The sequence below is a fragment of the Oncorhynchus masou genome, chromosome 3, assembly GCF_036934945.1.
Source record: "Oncorhynchus masou masou isolate Uvic2021 chromosome 3, UVic_Omas_1.1, whole genome shotgun sequence".
Taxonomy (NCBI): Eukaryota; Metazoa; Chordata; class Actinopteri; order Salmoniformes; family Salmonidae; genus Oncorhynchus; species Oncorhynchus masou.
In genome coordinates, this window is record NC_088214.1 from 7,527,583 (window position 1) to 7,545,695 (window position 18,113).

At 45.1% G+C, this 18,113-nt stretch overlaps 2 protein-coding genes across 3 annotated transcripts; both read left to right on the forward strand.

The window, feature by feature from the left end:
• The first annotated feature begins 208 nt into the window (after positions 1 to 208).
• On the forward strand, positions 209 to 4,935 carry LOC135507619 (serine/threonine-protein kinase NIM1-like). The gene is made up of 4 exons (XM_064927181.1): positions 209 to 938; positions 2,060 to 2,365; positions 3,617 to 3,885; positions 4,097 to 4,935. Exons 1-4 carry the CDS (start codon positions 866 to 868, stop codon positions 4,847 to 4,849), a joined length of 1,401 nt encoding a protein of 466 aa, XP_064783253.1. The 5' UTR covers positions 209 to 865; the 3' UTR covers positions 4,850 to 4,935.
• Positions 4,936 to 10,477: 5,542 nt separating this feature from the next.
• Positions 10,478 to 17,504, forward strand: LOC135507626 (calcium and integrin-binding family member 3-like). Of its 2 annotated transcripts, XM_064927191.1 has the most exons (6): positions 10,478 to 10,528; positions 12,434 to 12,468; positions 13,115 to 13,226; positions 13,749 to 13,896; positions 16,651 to 16,846; positions 17,483 to 17,504. In XM_064927191.1, the coding sequence occupies exons 1-6, from the start codon at positions 10,478 to 10,480 to the stop codon at positions 17,502 to 17,504; spliced, it is 564 nt and encodes a 187-aa protein (XP_064783263.1). The 2 variants fall into 2 exon arrangements, with proteins under 2 accessions (XP_064783263.1, XP_064783271.1); XM_064927199.1 differs by lacking the exons at positions 12,434 to 12,468; positions 13,115 to 13,226.
• The last annotated feature ends 609 nt before the right edge of the window (positions 17,505 to 18,113 follow it).

The following is an 18,113-nucleotide window of genomic DNA, read 5'->3' on the forward strand; positions in this document are numbered from 1 at the left end:
CGCAGACTCCCACCTTTTGGTCCTTCATTTGATAAATGTTTATTTCCATTACCAGGAGTGTGAGATCATTTGTAATTGACATTTCCCAGAACCCAAACTCTCTCCTTTCAATTGATTTATTTTACTAGGCAAGTCAGTTAAGAACAAATTCTTATTTACAATGACGGCCTAGGAACAGTGGGTGAACTGCCTGTTCAGGGGCAGAACGACAGATTTGTACCTTTTCAGCTCGGGGGTTTGAACTTGCAACCTTCCGGTTACTAGGCCAACGCTCTAACCACTAGGCTACCCTGAACTCTTATATAACGTCACATGTCTGTCTGTTTGGTCTGTGACCGGGTCATGGTTGGGTCAGACAGACAGTCATAAGACGGGTCCAGGCTAGGGGTTTGAATAGCCTGTGTAGAATGTTCTGTCTGTGTGGGAGGAGCCAGACACAGAGGGGATTATGGGTATTGACATTGCAGAGTGGCAACATCTCACTGACAGTTCTAACAGGACAGACACGCGGAGAGAGGGAAGGAGAGAAAGAGAAAGGAACAGGTAGAGAGAGAGAAAGAGAGAAACTAGGTGCTCTGTAGGAGAGGTTGTGATTTGTCACAACATTCCACAAAGGACAGTAGATCTATCCCAAACATCAGAGATACTTGTTTTCTTCATTTTGTGACAGTTTATGAACGTAACAGCAATATACACGTTTTTGTTGAATCCATGTTCCTGTTGCATTCTACCTGTTTGTTAAGTGGATTTCTCGAGTCCTCAGACACCAGCACTGACTGAGCCCAACTACTAGGACAATTACTACATTCTTTGAGAGCTTGGAGAACTATCCAGGAACACTGTCAGCCCACCCTGACCATCAGCCATGTTTCAGAAGCAGAGGAAAAGCATCAAAGCCGTGAGGAGCAACAAGACAGGGGCTAAAGAGAAGGTCCTTTGTGAGTAATTGTGGCTTTTGTTTATTTATTCTTATTGCAATCAATCAAATGTATTTTTAAAGTCCTTTTTACGTCAGCAGATGTCACAAAGTGCTGTACAGAAACCCAGCTTAAAATCCTAAACAGCAAAGCAATGCAGATGTAGAAGCGCGGTGGCTAGGATAAACTCCCTAGAAAGGCAGGAACCTAGGAAGAAACCTAGAGAGGAACCAGGCTCTGAGGGGAGGTCAGTCTTCTTCTGGCTGTGCCAGGTGGAGATTAGAAACCTAGAGAGGAACAAGTCTCTGAGGGGTGGCCAGTCCTCTTCTGGCTGTGTCAACTGGGATTAGAAACCTAGAGAAGAACCAGGCTCTGAGGGGTGACCTGTCCTCTTCTGGCTGTGCCAGGTGTAGATTAGAAACATAGAGAGGAACCAGGCTCTGAGGGGTGACCTGTCCTCTTCTGGCTGTGCCGGGTGGAGATTAGAAACCTAGAGAAGAACCAGGCTCTGAGGGGTAGCCAGTCCTCTTCTGGCTGTGCCGGGTGGAGATTATAAGAGTACATGGCCATGAAGGCCAGATTGTTCTTCAAGATGTTCAAACGTTCATAGATGACCAGCAGGGTCAAATAATAATCGCAGAGGTTGTAGAGGGTGATGTAATGCCATATTTATATGCTTAGGCCGTCATTGTAAATAAGAATGTTTTCTTAACTGACTTGCCTAGTTCAATAAAGGTTAAATTTTTCTGATTATCACAGGTTGCTAATAGACAATCACTCTCCAAGTGGCTAACTCATATTTTGGGGTATCTGCACTTTACTATTTATATTTTCAACAACTTTAACTTTTACTTCACTACATTCCTAAAGAAAATAATATACATTTTACTCCATACATTTTCTGTGACACCCAAAAGTACTTGTTACATTTTGAATGCTTAGCAGGACAGGAAAATGGCGGACTCACTAAACACACAAGCTACCCAATGGACCCTTTACCATTGATAACGTTGGAAATGTGATGAACCACGACAAGCCATTGGTGTCAGAGGTTTGGAGGTGTTTCAGTTGTTTTGAAATACTGTGAGGTCTATGTAGTGTCGTTTATGTTCTCTTCCTCTTCCTGTGTTTCTCTGGTGCAGGTAACAAAGCTCAGCAGACGATAGCTCAGCGATGTGGAGACCCGAAAGAGGGAGGGAAGGAGGAGAACGTCAAGGAGAACAAGGAGAACCAGCGGCGGTTTCGTGGGGATGCGGTGGAGGACGTTGAAGTGGTGAAGCCGGAGAGGCAGAGTGTGTTCGATAAAGCTGTCTATGACCTGGCCCACACGGAGAGGGTGATGAATGACCTGACGTTCGGAAGGAGGGTGGCCTTCTACGAGCTGAGAGGGGAGATCGGCTGTGGGAACTTCTCCCAGGTGAAACTGGGCTTTCATGACCTAACTAAAGGTGAGACACAGGCCTGGAACATGGAGCCACCTATCGGTGATAGAAAAAGTACCAGATTGTCATACTTGAGTAAAAGTGAAGAAAACCAGACAGCTTAATTTCCTTGTTTTTTAAAATTTTATTTTACGGATAGCCAGGGGCATGTTCTAACATATAATTTACAAATGAAGCATGTGTGTTTAGTGATTCTGCCAGATCAGAGGCAGAAGGGATGTTCGCATGATAAGTGTGTGAATTAGACCATGTTCCTTTCCTGCTAAGCAATCAACATGTAACATGTACTTTTGGTGTCAGGGAAATGGATGGAGCAAAAAGTACATTATTTTCTTTAGGAATGAAATGAAGTAAAAGTTGTCAAAAATATAGATAGTACAGTACAGATACTCCAAAAACGTACTTATGTAGTACTTTAAAGTATTTGTACTTAACTACTTTACATCCCTGCCACCGATACAGCGCTCACTTGTTAAATAAAAGATAAATAAAACAATTATACATATCACACAAGTACCTCTTGTCGTTTCCTTGGAAAACTACCCATCTATATATAATGTCAAGTGATGATATATTTAATATCAACATGACTGGGATAAGGTTTGAATTCATGGACCCCCAGAGTATGTACTTCCCTGAGGGGACACGACATGTTAATATGGCTAGGTTACATCACTAGCCCGTTTTATCTTCACAGTCTCGATCTCAAGAACACTTTTTTCATGTGGACTCTACCAGACTCTCTAGCTGGTAGACCTGCAACTTGCCAGCCACCTTGCCAGTGTTTCCTTGCCAGTGTTTCCTTGCCAATGTTGCCAGTGTTTCCTTGCCAATGTTGCCAGTGTTTCCTTGCCAATGTTTCCTTGCCAATGTTGCCAGTGTTTCCTTGCCAATGTTGCCTTGCCTGTGTTGCCTTGTCGGTATTGCTAGTGTTGCCTTGCCTGTGTAGCCACACTAAGTCTGGTGGAGAACAAACTAGGCTAATCCAACATGTGAGAAAAAGCCGATGGCTATAATCTCATTAAACTTTCACTAATCCCTGTGGGATTGTCTTCAGCCACTTGCACGTGTCTCAGACTCAGTCACAAGCTTATGTATTGAGTAAAGTATTGAGGACAATAGCCATAGCCAGACAAGCTGAAGAGAGATAAAGAGAGAGGATAGCTTAGTGAATTCTAAACGTGATAGCATGTCTCTAACTCTCTCCCTGTCCTGTCCCTTTCTCTCTCTTCCTCCATCTTGGATTCCAACACCCAGAGAGAGTGGCAGTTAAGATCCTGGATAAAGTCAAACTGGACAAGAGGTCCCACGTGCTGTTTGCCTCAGAGATCGGGTGCATGGAGAGGCTGTCCCACCCCAACATAGTGCGTCTGTACGAGGTGGTGGAGACGTTTAAGCGGCTGTACCTAGTGATGGAGTACGCCAGTGGAGGAGATCTGTTCTCACGCATTACCACCAGGGGTAGACTCTCAAACCTGGAAAGCAAACTCATCTTTTCCCAAATTCTAGCTGCAGTCAAACACATGGTGAGTTAGCAACAATATAGTCTTGCATTAACTCTAGCTACTACAGTGGCATAGCGCTGTAAGTCTGTCTAAACAACAATGGCACACGGAGGACCCCATTTTAAATAAGTGTTGTGCGATACATCCATGTATCCTTAGGGCCCTAACGTGCCTCACTCAGTCTCTGTGTACAAATCTATGTTTAAAGTATCTTCTTCTTGTCGTCTTCCAGCATGATAACAACATAGTCCACCGGGACCTGAAGGCAGAGAACGTTTTCTACACCACCACATACTGCGTCAAGGTAGGTGATTTCGGCTTCAGCACCTCCTCGCGCCCCAATGACGTCCTCACCAACTTCTGCGGCTCCACGCCCTACGTCGCCCCAGAGCTCTTCAAGGACAAAGGATACGTGGGCCAGTCCGCTGACGTCTGGGCCCTGGGTGTACTACTCTACTTCATGACTACAGCCACGTTACCCTTCAACGCTGCCAACCTCAGCCGGCTGAAGGTCTGCATCCTTCAGGGCTCCTTCACCATCCCAGCCTACGTGCCCGACCCCTGCCACCAGGTCATCCAGGACATCCTGAGGCCCGTGCCCGCCGACCGACTCTCCGTGGCTCATATCATGACCTACACCTGGCTGAAGGGCATTGATTACCCCCAGGCGTACCCCTCCTCCCGCCCGACACCAGCCCACCTGGTGGAGCCCTCCAGGGTCCTGGGTACAGATGAGCTGGATGTCAAGGCAGCTCTGGCGGACCTGGGGATAACAGAGAACCACCTGGTGAACAACGCCTGCCATGACTTGAGGAGCCCTGTGACGGGGGCCTATAGGATCCTGCTGCACCGTATCCATAAGAGGAAGACAGTGGAAGCGGTGGGGTACAGCGCTGAGTGTCACAAAGACTTCCAGGTCAAGAGACGCTGGAGCGAGGGTACCTTACCTCTGTTGAGGCCTTCTGCTTTGTGTGTAATCATGTAGAGGGGAAGGAGTCTAGCAAATCAAACAGATAGGAGTCTAGCCTGTCAGACAGGGAGGAGTCTAGCCAGTCAGATGGGGAGGAGTCTAGCCAGTCAGACAGATACGAGTCTAGCCTGTCAGACAAGGAGGAGTCTAGCCAGTCAGACGGGGAGGAGTCTAGCCTGTCAGACGGGGAGGAGTCTAGCCAGTCAGACAAGGAGGAGTCTAGCCAGTCAGACAAGGAGGAGTCTAGCCAGTCAGACAAGGAGGAGTCTAGCCAGTCAGACAGGGGAGGAGTCTAGCCAGTCAAGCCCGTCAGACGGGGAGGAGTCAAGCCCGTCAGACGGGGAGGAGTCAAGCCAGTCAGACGGGGAGGAGTCTAGCCAGTCAGACGGGGAGGAGTCTAGCCAGTCAGACGGGGAGGAGTCTAGCCAGTCAGACGGGGAGGAGTCTAGCCTGTCAGACGGGGAGGAGTCAAGCCTGTCAGATGGGGAGGAGTCTAGCCTGTCAGACGGGGAGGAGTCTAGCCTGTCAGACGGGGAGGAGTCTAGCCAGTCAGACGGGGAGGAGTCTAGCCAGTCAGACGGGGAGGAGTCTAGCCTGTCAGACGGGGAGGAGTCTAGCCAGTCAGACGGGGAGGAGTCTAGCCAGTCAGACGGGGAGGAGTCTAGCCCGTCAGACGGGGAGGAGTCTAGCCCGTCAGACGGGGAGGAGTCTAGCCCGTCAGACGGGGAGGAGTCTAGCCAGTCAGACGGGGAGGAGTCTAGCCTGTCAGACGGGGAGGAGTCTAGCCAGTCAGACGGGGAGGAGTCTAGCCAGTCAGACGGGGAGGAGTCTAGGCCTCATCAGACTCACTGCTAGGACAACTGTATAAATCTGTGTGTCTTATGATAAGGAGCGGCATTCAGCAGAAGAAGGACCTTGAAGCAAATGGCACTTTTAACAACACGAGACTAAATTAAATTAACGATAATGAGATGTACATAACAGTTTTTATTGGGTTGTCTCTGGTAATGTCTTGGAAGCTACTTTAACAACATGAGGCTATACAATCACTAATATACTTGAGACTCATTCATGTAAGTTTTCTTTGTTCTGAGAAAGAAAGAGGACATTGCAATGACAAAGGATTCTTTGCCTTCAAAAAATATTTCCATGTTTTTATATTTGGAGTATTGTGATTTAGTTAAGTGTGACACAACCCACACGAAACATAGTCATTTGTAGGGTTACTTATACTGTGAATGATTTTTACTGTGTAAACTAAACACTATTCTTATCTAATATATATATTTTTGTCATACATCCTTGTTTTTCTCATATAATCAATTGTATTATATATTTTGTGATTTGCATCATGTTTTTCACTGTCACTGTTGCATTAAAATTGTTTTGTAGATAACGATAAAGAAGTGATAGTGTTCATTTGTTATTTTATATAAAGAGTCTCAGTGATAATTAGTTCATTATAATGATTTCGATAATGAGTTCACTTAAAAATGCAACAAAAAAACATATAATGTAAAACATATTTGATATTACTCTTAAAAATAACTTGAAAACACACAAAACATCTGAACAACATTCAACAAACTGCAATTTTATAAACAATGACATTGATTAAAAAAAACACTAATATAATACTTGTGACAGAAAACAGGACAAGTAAATATAAAGTAGATTATGGTACTGGTGACAGGAAACAGGGTTCCAAAAGGGTTCTTCGACTGTCCCATAGGAGAACCTTTTTTGGTTCCAGGTAGAACTCTTTTTGGTTCCAGGTAGAACTCTTTTTGGTTCCAGGTAGAACTCTTTTTGGTTCCAGGTAGAACTCTTTTTGGTTCCAGGTAGAACTCTTTTTGGTTCCAGGTAGAACTCTTTTTGGTTCCAGGTAGAACTCTTTTTGGTTCCAGGTAGAACTCTTTTTGGTTCTAGGTAGAATCCTTTTGAGACCCAAAATACTTTTTACCTGATTCCTAAAATGGTTATTCAAAGGGTTGGGGACAGCCGAAGAACCCTTTTAGGTTCTAGAAAGCACCTTTTTTTTCAAAGAGTGTACCTGATGGTGACTGTCTACCTGATGGTGACTGTCTACCTGATGGTGACTATCTACCCAATGGTGACTATCTACCTGATGGTGAGGTCCATGTGGTTAACCTGGGCGATGAAGATGGCTGCCACAGCCTCGTAGAGCACTGTCCTGTCCACGTTGATGGTGGAGCTCACTTGAAGGCAAACTCTCTTGTCCACGCCATCGGTCTCTTCCAGACACTGTTGGGCAGTGTGGCAGAGCTGAGGGAATGATTCAGAAGAAAAGAAGTACATTTGAATAGGATAGATGGATGGATGGATGAATGAATGGGTGGGTGAATGGATGGATCAATGAATGGGATGGATCAATGATTGGGATGGATGAATGGATGAATGAATAGGATAGATGAATGGATGAATGAATGGGTGTGTGGATGGATGGATGAATGAATGGGATGGATCAATGGGTGAGTGAGTGGATGGATGGGTGAGTGTTTATGGGTGGATGGGTGTGTGGGTGGATGAATGGTTGAGTGAGTTGATGGATGAATGACCGTTTTTTTCTCTCCCCAATTTCGTGGTATCCAATTGTTTTCGTAGCTACTATCTTGTCTCATCGCTACACCTCCCGTACGGGCTCGGGAGAGACGAAGGTTGAAAGTCATGAGTCCTCCGATACACAACCCAACCAAGCCGCACTGCTTCTTAACACAGCGCCATCCAACCCGGAAGCCAGCCGCACCAATGTGTCAGAGGAAACACCGTGCACCTGGCAACCTTGGTTAGCGCGCACTGCGCCCGGCCCGCCACAGGAGTCACTGGTGCACGATGAGACAAGGATATCCCTACCGGCCAAGCCCTCCCTAACCCGGAAAACGCTAGGCCAATTGTGCGTCGCCCCACGGACCTCCCTGTCGCGGCCGGTTACGACAGAGCCTGCGCGCAAACCCAGAGTCTCTGGTGGCACAGCTGGCGCTGCAGTACAGCGCCCTTAACCACAGCGCCAACCGGGAGGCCCCTGGATGAATGACAGTTTCAATCATAAGACCTTCATCAGGACCCTGAGTTCCTTCATTTATGTTATTCGGAATAATAACAAACAATAACGTTTCCCTTAAAACCACTTCCTGAAGTCAAACCAAATATCCAGTGTGTACAGTATTTCTTATGAGTAGCCTCACCTAGATGAGGTTCCCAGGGCTGTGAGTAGTGCTTGCAGCAGGCCTATTAACAAGTAGGGATTCCTGTGTGTCATGGTGAGGTAAAGTCGAGGCAGTGTAACCAGACTGTGAACCAGCTGGCCTGTTATCACACACAGTGTGCAGCTGACATCCACCCATCTCTCCAAGATCTTCCCTGCTATCAAGGACAGGATCCTCACTGGGGGCGTACCTGATGGACGGAGACAAAGCAGAGTTGTGTTGCATTTATGTGCACCACTGAACATTGGAAAGAAATAAACAATCCCACAGGGAAACCTCTAAGAGAGCATGAACGCAGCTTTAGGGCCACCCAGAATATACACAGGCAGAATATTATCAAATGCCTTCTTTAGCAATTGTGTTCTAAAATTATTTATATAGTTATTATTGTTATTGTTATTATTTAAAAAATATATATACATAGCAAGATGGTCCAGCCCACTATTAATGTTTTGTTAACTTACCTGATGATGGTAAGTAACCTGGCACATGATGGCTTCGTTCAGGCAGTCAAAGAAGTCCTTCAGAGGTCTTCAACTCTCTCAGGACCAGACCAGACCAAAGCCTATAGAGAAAGACCACTAGACCTAGGGCATTCACCCTACTGGAGGAGCCCACAACGGGCACCATGTCACCCCCCTGAACCCCTGTAGGGCTGGGAGGGCTGGAGGAGGAGGGCTGCTTTCTACCATGCTGTCTTAGTACATGTGGGGTCAAACGACATTAGGAGGGCTAACTCGAAACTGCTGAAACTGGATTTGAAAGAACTGATTCTAACTCTGAAAGACTCCAAAATCGTCCGATTATTTCAAGCCCTATATCATTGCTGGGCAACAGGCTACTGGCTTTACACATCTGGCTAAAAGACTACTGTAGCTCTGTTGGCATAATTTGTATAGATAACTTTGACACATTTTGGAAACAGAGGATGCTCTAGTCTACAGGAATGACGGAATCCATCCACATGATCTTGTTGCCTGGACTTTGTCCTCATATTTCAAGGCCGCGTTGAGACAATGACTTATTAGGGACCCGAGCCATGCTCCCTATCATTGTGTTACTGAATTGTTGTAGTGTTGCTGCAAATGTACATTGTCCCAGGGGCGTTGAAAGTAAGTAATAATAATGTAAGTAATCTAATTTATGCTCCTCTATCTCCCCTGAATGCCTCTGTCAATCCAACAGCTATTGTCAGCAATCATGCGCCCATGAACCTGAGCTGATCTGTGCCCTAGTAGAAGACCACTGTGTGCAGCTCACACTGCACTATACAAATAAATACCACTGTCATGTCTACCTCTGATAAGCCTCCCAGAAAAGCAATAAAACAAATATAGAGTCCCCAATAAATAGCCCACATTAACATATGTAACCAGGGAAACAAGTGTCATACACCCAATAAACAGTCCGGTGAGTGGTATATTGGGCTCTCGTTATTTCTGTGACAATATAGGGCCTACTTAAACCTTTTAAACGATGCAGTGTTCTTTAATGCCAATTCAAATTCATTTTTGATTCTACTCCTCAATAGTTACGTTGGATACAACCTATTGTGCCGGGAGTTGAATGCAGGCCCTAACAGGTGGTATTCTCATCAATGTGCCACTGCCAAGAAGAGAGGGCATGTGCAGTGACCCTAAATACCAGAACACTGGCCTTATCCAAGAGTTCACCCACGGTGTGCGGAGATGGATATCATTTATCAACATATTGGTTGTGTCAATAATCATGTTTCAATTAACATTGGGAAAAAACTATGTCAATATAGCCAATAAACATGTAGATATAAAATTCTCAGAGTTATACATAAATAAAACATACATTTCTCATAATCCCTCCAAAAAGTCTTGCATGCCCACTCCCAAGCCCCAGTTGTAAAAGACAATGGCACCCTATTTCCCTGTATGGTGTACTACTTTTGACCACAGCCCCTACTTTTAACCAGGGTCTCCGGTCAAGTGTAGTCCAATATATAGGGAATAGGGCTCCATTTGGGACACATACAGTGTAACCTGAGAGCAGTGTGAGGCATCAGTCAGCCACAGAGCAGCACTAAAGGCTGATACAACGCTGAAGGCATGCTGGAAGACAGCCCTTATTCTCTGCTGTCAAAGCGGCTGCCATTCAGATGGCGGTGGTGGTGGTGGTGGCGGTGGTGGCAGTGGTGGTGGTGGTGGGGGGGGGGGGAATGATGAAATGCTGCCATTATAAAGAGAACCAAAGGGCTCGGTGGCAGGAGACACCCGATCTAACCTGGCAACCTGGCCTCCCTTTGTCCCCCATGCAGCCATTTCATATCTGACATATCCACAGTCCACCCACCACACCACACCACACCACACCACACCACACCACAGGCCTGCCTTCATGCTGATACGTGCCATGGCACAGAGGCACCAGGGTGGTGGGCTGAGAAATGGGTAATAAGCAGACCATCTTCACGGCGCAGCAGCTTGATGCGTATCAGGTCGGTGTGTGTGTGTGTGTGTGTGTGTGTGTGTGTGTGTGTGTGTGTGTGTGTGTGTGTGTGTGTGTGTGTGTGTGCGTGCGTGCGTGTGTGTGTGTGTGTGTGTGTGTGTGTGTGTGTGTGTGTGTGCATTTATTTAACCCCCTCAGTGTGGTGATGACTAACTTTCTTCAGATAGCTTGTTGATTGAAACAAATTGCTTCACCTGTCTAGCTTGGTGTTGCTTTCATGTGGGTACTGTAATTAGTGAATGGGGGTATTGTAATTTGTGATTGGGGTACTGTAATTAGTGAATGGGGGTATTGTAATTTGTGATTGGGATACTGTAATTAGTGGAAGGGGGTACTGTAATTAGTGAATGGGGGTATTGTTATTTGTGATTGGGGTACTGTAATTAGTGAATTGGGGGGTACTGTAATTAGTGGAAGCGGGTACTGTAAATAGTGAATGGGTGTATTGTTATTTGTGATTGGGGTACTGTAATTAGTGGATGGGGTATTGTAATTAGTGATTGGGGGTACTGTAATTAGTGGATGCGGGTACTGTAATTAGTGGATGGTAATTGTGGATGGGGGTACTGTAATTAGTGAATGGGGGTACTGTAATTAGTAAATGGGGGTACTGTAATTAGTGAATGGGGTACTGTAATTAGTGAATGGGGGTACTGTAATTGTAATTAGTGGATGGGGTACTGTAATTAGTGGATGGGGTACTGTAATTACAAAATGGGGTACTTGTAATTCCTTTGCAGCTCTATTTGATGGGGTACTGTAATTAGTGGATGGGGGTACTGTAATTAGTGGATGGGGGTGCTTAATGTGATGTTATGGACCACAGCTGTGTGGTCTTATTAGGTGAACAAACTGTAATTAGTGAATGGAGACTGTAACCACAGCACAATGTTTAATCTGAGCCAAAGTCACTGTAATTTGAAATGTAAAAAGTGAACCTCTTAATTGTTGCAGCTGTAATTATTATTTTTTTTAATAGTGTATTGGGATACTGTAATTAGTGGATGGGGTACTGTAATTAGTGCATGCATCATTGATACAAAACCCTGGTCTTCGACGATTCCAGGCTGTATCACAATTTGCTAAGATTGGGAGACCCAAACAGAGGCGGCGTCAAGTGCTTAATGGGTTTGGACCACAGGGGTAGGATTCAGGTCTAACAAACCAAAGCGGGACAACCACAGCACAATGTTTAATCTGGCCACAAGTCACTTTCTTGAAATGAAAAAGGAACCTCTTGAATTGTTGCAGCTGTGAATCATTATTTTTTTTAATAGTGTATTGGGACTCCCGAGTGGCGCAGCGGTCTAAGGCACTGCATCACTACAGACCCTGGTTCGACGATTCCAGGCTGTATCACAACCGGCTGTGATTGGGAGTCCCGTAGGGGCGGCGCACAATTAGGGTTTGGCCGGGGTAGGATTCGGCCGGGGTAGGATTCGGCCGGGGTAGGGTTTGGCCGGCCGGGGTAGGGTTTGGCCGGCCGGGGTAGGATTCAGCCGGGGTAGGGTTTGGCCGGCCGGGGTAGGGTTTGGCCGGCCGGGGAAGGATTCGGCCGGGGTAGGGTTTGGCCGGCCGGGGTAGGTTTCGGCCGGGGTAGGGTTCGGCCGGGGTAGGGTTTGGCCGGGGTAGGATTCGGCCGGGGTAGGATTCGGCCGGGGTAGGGTTTGGCTGGCCGGGGTAGGATTCGGCCGGGGTAGGGTTTGGCCGGGGTAGGATTCGGCCGGGGTAGGGTTTCGGCCGGGGTAGGGTTTGGCCGGGGTAGGGTTTGGCCGGGGTAGGGATTGGCCGGCCGGGGTAGGCCGTCATTGCTAATAAGTATGTCTTCTTAACTGGCTTGCCTACTTCAATAAAGATTAAATAAAATACATTTAAAAAAATGTTGCATTTGCAGGACTGCACATTCTTCACAAGGAAGGAAATTCTAAGGTGAGAGAAAGCTCCTACATGATGTTTTGCCTTTGCAAAAGGGAACTAGTTAAGTATTCAGTATAACTAACTAAGCCTCAGCAGAATATGACACTTAACCACTGATAAGTTCTTAACCACTTCCAAATGTTGCTGCTTGGATTTTGTTCAGTTCTGCATCGTGAAACCTTTCACTAGGATGAAAGTTATTCTGTACACACACACACACACACACACACACACACACACACACACACACACACACACACACACACACACACACACACACACACACACACACACACACACACACACACACACACACACACACACACACACACACACACACACACACACACACATGTAACAGTAGACCAACGATACTGGGACATACATACTGTATGTTATCTGAGCTCACATGTCAAAACAAAAGCCTGAGACCAACGCTTCAGCTTTACACATTGCTTAGGTTGAATATACTGTATCTACTGCAGTTTCAACAAAGTTGTTTACTAGGCTTTAACAGTACATTTTGAATTTGTTCACTTCACAAATTGACCTGCTATTCTTTGAAATCTCTCATTATTTGATTTGATATAGAAAGTGGATATTATCCAGTCTGCACATCTGATATACTTCAGGTTCAACTTTCCTTCCCCCCTCCTAGACTATTCGACCGTTATCGAGACTTGGCACCCCAGCTCGTTCCTCTCGACTACACAGACCAGCCAGATGTGAGGCTACCATACGAGCTCATTGGCAGCATGCCAGAACTGAAGGTATACCCTCTGTCCCGTGTTTGCACACACATATTAGTGGATAAGTCCCAAATGACAACTTGTTCCCTTTATACTGCACCTGTTTTGACCAGAACGCTATCTAGGGCATAGGGTACAATTTGGAATGTGTCTATCCATTATTAATACACAACTAATTGACAGTCGTCTCTGAACGGTTGGCTATATGTTATCTGACTCTAATAAACCACAAGAAGGCCAGGGCGACCTACAGGGCACTGAGTACGACTGGGTCCACTATGAGCTTCTTTACACATACACACACTTCCTCACAACGACAACAGCAGAAACAACTGAGTACGACTGGGTCCACTATGAGCTTCTTTACACATACACACATTTCCTCACAACGACAACAGCAGAAACAACTGATATCGACGCAGTGCTCTTGTATTTCCTATCCTGTCCCTTCTGGCTTATTCCCTGTGATTGTGTTAGCTCCCCCAAAGCGAATGTCAAAGCTTTAGCTCAGCGTGCTAACGCAGTCAATGTGTCTCTCCTCAGGACAACCCGTTCCGCCAGAGGATCGCTGAGGTTTTCTCGGAGGACGGAGAGGGAAACATGACCCTGGATGACTTCCTGGATATGTTCTCCGTGCTGAGTGAGATGGCTCCACGAGATCTGAAAGCCTACTATGCATTTAAAATCTACGGTTAGTGTGTGAGATGGTTGTGCCTTGAATAACATCTCCCATCAGCAGGTCAGAAATACTTCTGGTTTGCTCTCAAAACAGTTTTGGTTATGTGAAACAATCTGCCCAGCAAGAAATAATATCATTTTAACATAATCAGCAACTTGATGTTTGGTATTTGGAGTTTTGGTATTTTATTAGGATCCCCATTAGCTGTTGCAAAAGCAGCAGCTACTCTTCCTGGGGTCGACACAGAACAGGAAACATGATATAATACAGAACATTAAATAGACAAGAACAGCTCAAGGACAGAACTACATAAATAGCTACATATTAATACATACACACAGAATATCTCGGTCAAATAGGGGAGAGGCCTTGTGCCGTGAGTTGTTTCTTCATCTGTTTTTTGAAACCAGGTTTGCTGTTTATTTGAGCAATATGAGATGGAACGGAGTTCGATACAAAATGGCTCTATGAAATACTGTAGGCCATCTTGAATTTGTTCTGGATTTAGGGACTGTGAAAAGATCCCTGTTGGCATGTCTGGTGGGATAAGTCTGTGTGTCAGAGCTGTGTCTAAGTTGACTATGCAAACAATTTGGGATTTTCAACACATGAATGTTTCTAAATAGAAAGAAGAAGTGATACAGTCAGTCTCTCCTCAACTCTTAGCCAAGAGAGACTGGCAGAATAGTATTTATATCAGCCCTCTGATTACAATGAAGAGCAAGATGTCCCACTCTGTTCTGGACCAGCTGCAGTTTAACTAGGTCTTCCCTTGCAGCACTGGACCACACGACTGGACAATAATCAAGATCAGACAAAACTAGAGCCTGCAGAATTTCTGGAGTGCTGTGTCAAAAAAAGCAGAGCATCTCTGTATTACAGACAGACCTCACCCCATCTTTACAACCATTGAATCTATATGTTTTGACCATGACAGTTTACAATCTAAGGTAACGCCAAGTCATTTAGTCTCCTCAACTTGTTCAACAGCCACACCCATTCATTACCAGATTCAGCTGAGGTCTAGAACTTAGGGAATGATTTGTACCAAATACAATGCTTTTAGTTTTAGAGATGTTCAGGACCAGTTTATTACTGGCCACCCATTCCAAAAACAGACTGCAACTCTTTGTTAAGGGTTTCAGGGATTTCATTAGCTATGGTTGCTGATGTGTATATGGTTGAATCATCAGCATACGTGGACACACATGCTTTGTTTAATGCCAGTGGCTGGTCATTGGTAAAAATAGAAAAGAGTAGAGGGCCTCGAGAGCTGCCCTGCGGTACACCACACTTTACATGTTTGACATTAGGGAAGCATCCATTTAAAGAAAACCCTTTGAGTTATATTAGATAGATAGCTCTGAATCCACGATATGGCAGAGGCTGAAAAGCCAAAACACATATGTTTTTTCAACAACAGGTTATGGTCAATAATATCAAAGGCTGCACTGAAATCTAACGATTCCCACAATCTTTTTTATTATCAATTTATTTCAACCAATCATCAGTCATTTGTGTCAGTGCAGTACATGTTGAGTGCCCTTCTCTATAAGCATGCTTAAAGTCGGTTGTTAATTTGTTTACAGAGAAATAGCATTGTATTTGGTCAAACACAATTTTTTCCAACAGTTTGCTAAGAGCTGGCAGCAAGCTGATAGGTCTGCTGTTAGAACCAGTAAAGGCTGCTTTACCACTCTTGGGTAGCGGAATGACTTTGGCTTCCCTCCAGGCCTGAGGACAAAGACTTTCCACTCAGATTAAAGGTATGACAGATAGGAGTGGCTATAGAGTCAGCTCCCATCCTCAGTAGCTTTCCATCTAAGTTCTCAATGCCAGGAGGTTTGTCATTATGGATTGATAACAATCATTTTTCCACCTCTCCCACACTAACTATACAAAATTCTAACTTGCAATGCTTTTCCTTCATTATTAGTTTTTTTATGCATGAATACGATGGCTGTTCGTTGTTGACATTTCCTGTGAAGTTCGCCAATGAAGTAATCATTCAAATAATTGGCAACATCAAATAGTTTGTGATAAATATGCCATCTGATTCGATGAAAGATTTGCAGTAAGTCAGCCAATCAAATGCAGTGCAGCCAGACTTATTAGCCACTCATTTTGCCCCATCTCTGTGAATGATTGATAAGGGCATTATAGAGGGCCCAAACAGGCTGTATGGACAGGGCAGGCCTGTACAAAAAAGGCCTTGCACGGTCTGTGTTGCTAGAGTCACACCCTAATTAACTGGCGATGACAGATGACGTTTCACCGCAGGCAGCTATGCAGTGACATGACCACAGTCATGGGTCAATAAAACGCAAAGCAAGGCTCTGTTTGGAATTGTTTAGTTACAGGATAAAAAGGGAAGTCTATGCTTCCCGAAAAGTAGTGTTTAGAGCGTTGGGTCAGTAACCAAAGGTTGCTGAATCGAATCCCTGAGCTGACAAGGTAAAAATCTGTTATTCTGCCCCTGAGCAAGGCTCAGTGTTAACCCACAGTTCCACAGGCGCTGAAGACATGGATGTCGATTTAAGGCAGCCCCCTGTACCTCTCTGATTCAGAGGGGTTGGGTTAAATGCAGAAGACACATTTCAGTTGTACAACTGACTAGGTATCCCTCTTTCCCTTTAGTACACTGCTACTACCAGGGACCAAAGTAAGCTGTAAACTAAAAGAGGGGAATGTGAACTTTAATCTTTAACTGATCATTTGAATAATGACATCCTACTACTGTTTCTGTTCCTCCTGCAATCCTCTCAGACTTCAACAATGATGACTTCCTGTGTAAGTCTGACCTGGAGAAGACGCTGAACAAGCTGACGCGGAATGAGCTAACGGAGGACGAGGTCAGGATGGTATGTGAGAAGGTGATCGGCGAGGCCGACCTGGACAACGATGGACGTCTCTCACTGGAGGACTTCCAGCACATGATCGTCCGTGCTCCAGACTTCCTCAGGTCTGCAGTAGTTGTCACCTAACCAATGGCCAAGCGTTTTTTTTCCTGGGCAGTTCTTAACTTTAATTTAGCCAAACAACTGGGAACTCAGGAAAAAAATAATCTCGGACTGGGAAAATCATGACATCAGTGATCTTTAGGTCGGAGAAATCAGAGCTCTAGGATGATGTCAGAGTTTCTGACTTGTAATTCTGAGTTGGATGACTGTTCAAAAAATTTTTCGCAGTTGGGTGTTGTCTTGAACGCACTGAAGTCGGAGGTTTCCCAGTTCTGAGATGTCTTGAACGCACTGAAGTAGGAGTTTTCCCAGTTCTGAGTTGTCATCAATGCACTGAAGTAGGAGGTTTCCCAGTTCTGAGTTGTCATCAACGCACTGAAGTAGGTTTCCCAATTCTGAGTTGTTTCCACAGTTTTCCCAGTTCTGAGTTGTCATCTGAAGTAGGAGGTTTGAAGTTGTCGCACTGAAGTAGGAGTTTTCCCAGTTCTGAGTTGTCATCAACGCACTGAAGTAGGAGGTTTCCCAATTCTGAGTTGTCTTGAACGCACTGAAGTAGGAGTTTTCCCAGTTCTGAGTGTTCTTGAATGCAGCATAACTCATTTGGAACAAATTCTAACATGTTGACTTTTCTTCCACAGCACCTTCCATATAAGGATATGAAGACTAAAGAGATGCCATGGACAATACCACCATGGATCCAAACATTTTCTCTACCAAAGATGTTATAGGGACCTTTAAAGTGTGCACTATGCAGGCTTAGGCTAGTTGTTTTTTACTTTGATGTAGGCCGGAGACAGCCCACTGACCTGTTGACAGCTGAATAGTCTATTATTATAGAGCTATTGTAGCTATCAGGACAGGGCTCATTAGCTATGACGGCCAACAGTTGATTTGTATTCTCTTCTATGAAGGCTCAGTTACACCAGGCTTTAAAATAAACATCTTCCCCCATATTCCACTGAACCATGGAGGGGCAGTGGAGGGTGAGGCATCTGTGTCATGTATGAATTAACGCTCCATTATAAAATCATGGGTTCAGATAACAGTCAATTGTGCTTAATCATTCTGGATACATTCATACAATGTCATTTAAAGAGGCAATCTGAGATTCAAACAACAACAAAGCAGTCGTGCACCCCAACTCTTCTTTGGTAAACAGCTGAGGGATGGGGCTGTAGAAATGTAACCACTCTCAAATTCATAGATGAAGCTATGGATGCAAGGACCATGAGATCAAAATTATAGTTTCAAGCTATACCGTGTTTGTTT

What these genes read in the sequence shown, in the direction of transcription:
- LOC135507619 (XM_064927181.1), top strand. Translation starts at nt 866, where the DNA reads ATGTTTCAGAAGCAGAGGAAAAGCATCAAAGCCGTGAGGAGCAACAAG. An exon ending in GGCTAAAGAGAAGGTCCTTT is followed by an intron (nt 939 to 2,059) that starts GTGAGTAATTGT and finishes TCTCTGGTGCAG; the next exon opens with GTAACAAAGCTCAGCAGACG. An exon ending in TAGCTGCAGTCAAACACATG is followed by an intron (nt 3,886 to 4,096) that starts GTGAGTTAGCAA and finishes GTCGTCTTCCAG; the next exon opens with CATGATAACAACATAGTCCA.
- LOC135507626 (XM_064927191.1), top strand. Translation starts at nt 10,478, where the DNA reads ATGGGTAATAAGCAGACCATCTTCACGGCGCAGCAGCTTGATGCGTAT. An exon ending in AGCAGCTTGATGCGTATCAG is followed by an intron (nt 10,529 to 12,433) that starts GTCGGTGTGTGT and finishes TTGCATTTGCAG; the next exon opens with GACTGCACATTCTTCACAAG. An exon ending in ACAAGGAAGGAAATTCTAAG is followed by an intron (nt 12,469 to 13,114) that starts GTGAGAGAAAGC and finishes CCCCCCTCCTAG; the next exon opens with ACTATTCGACCGTTATCGAG.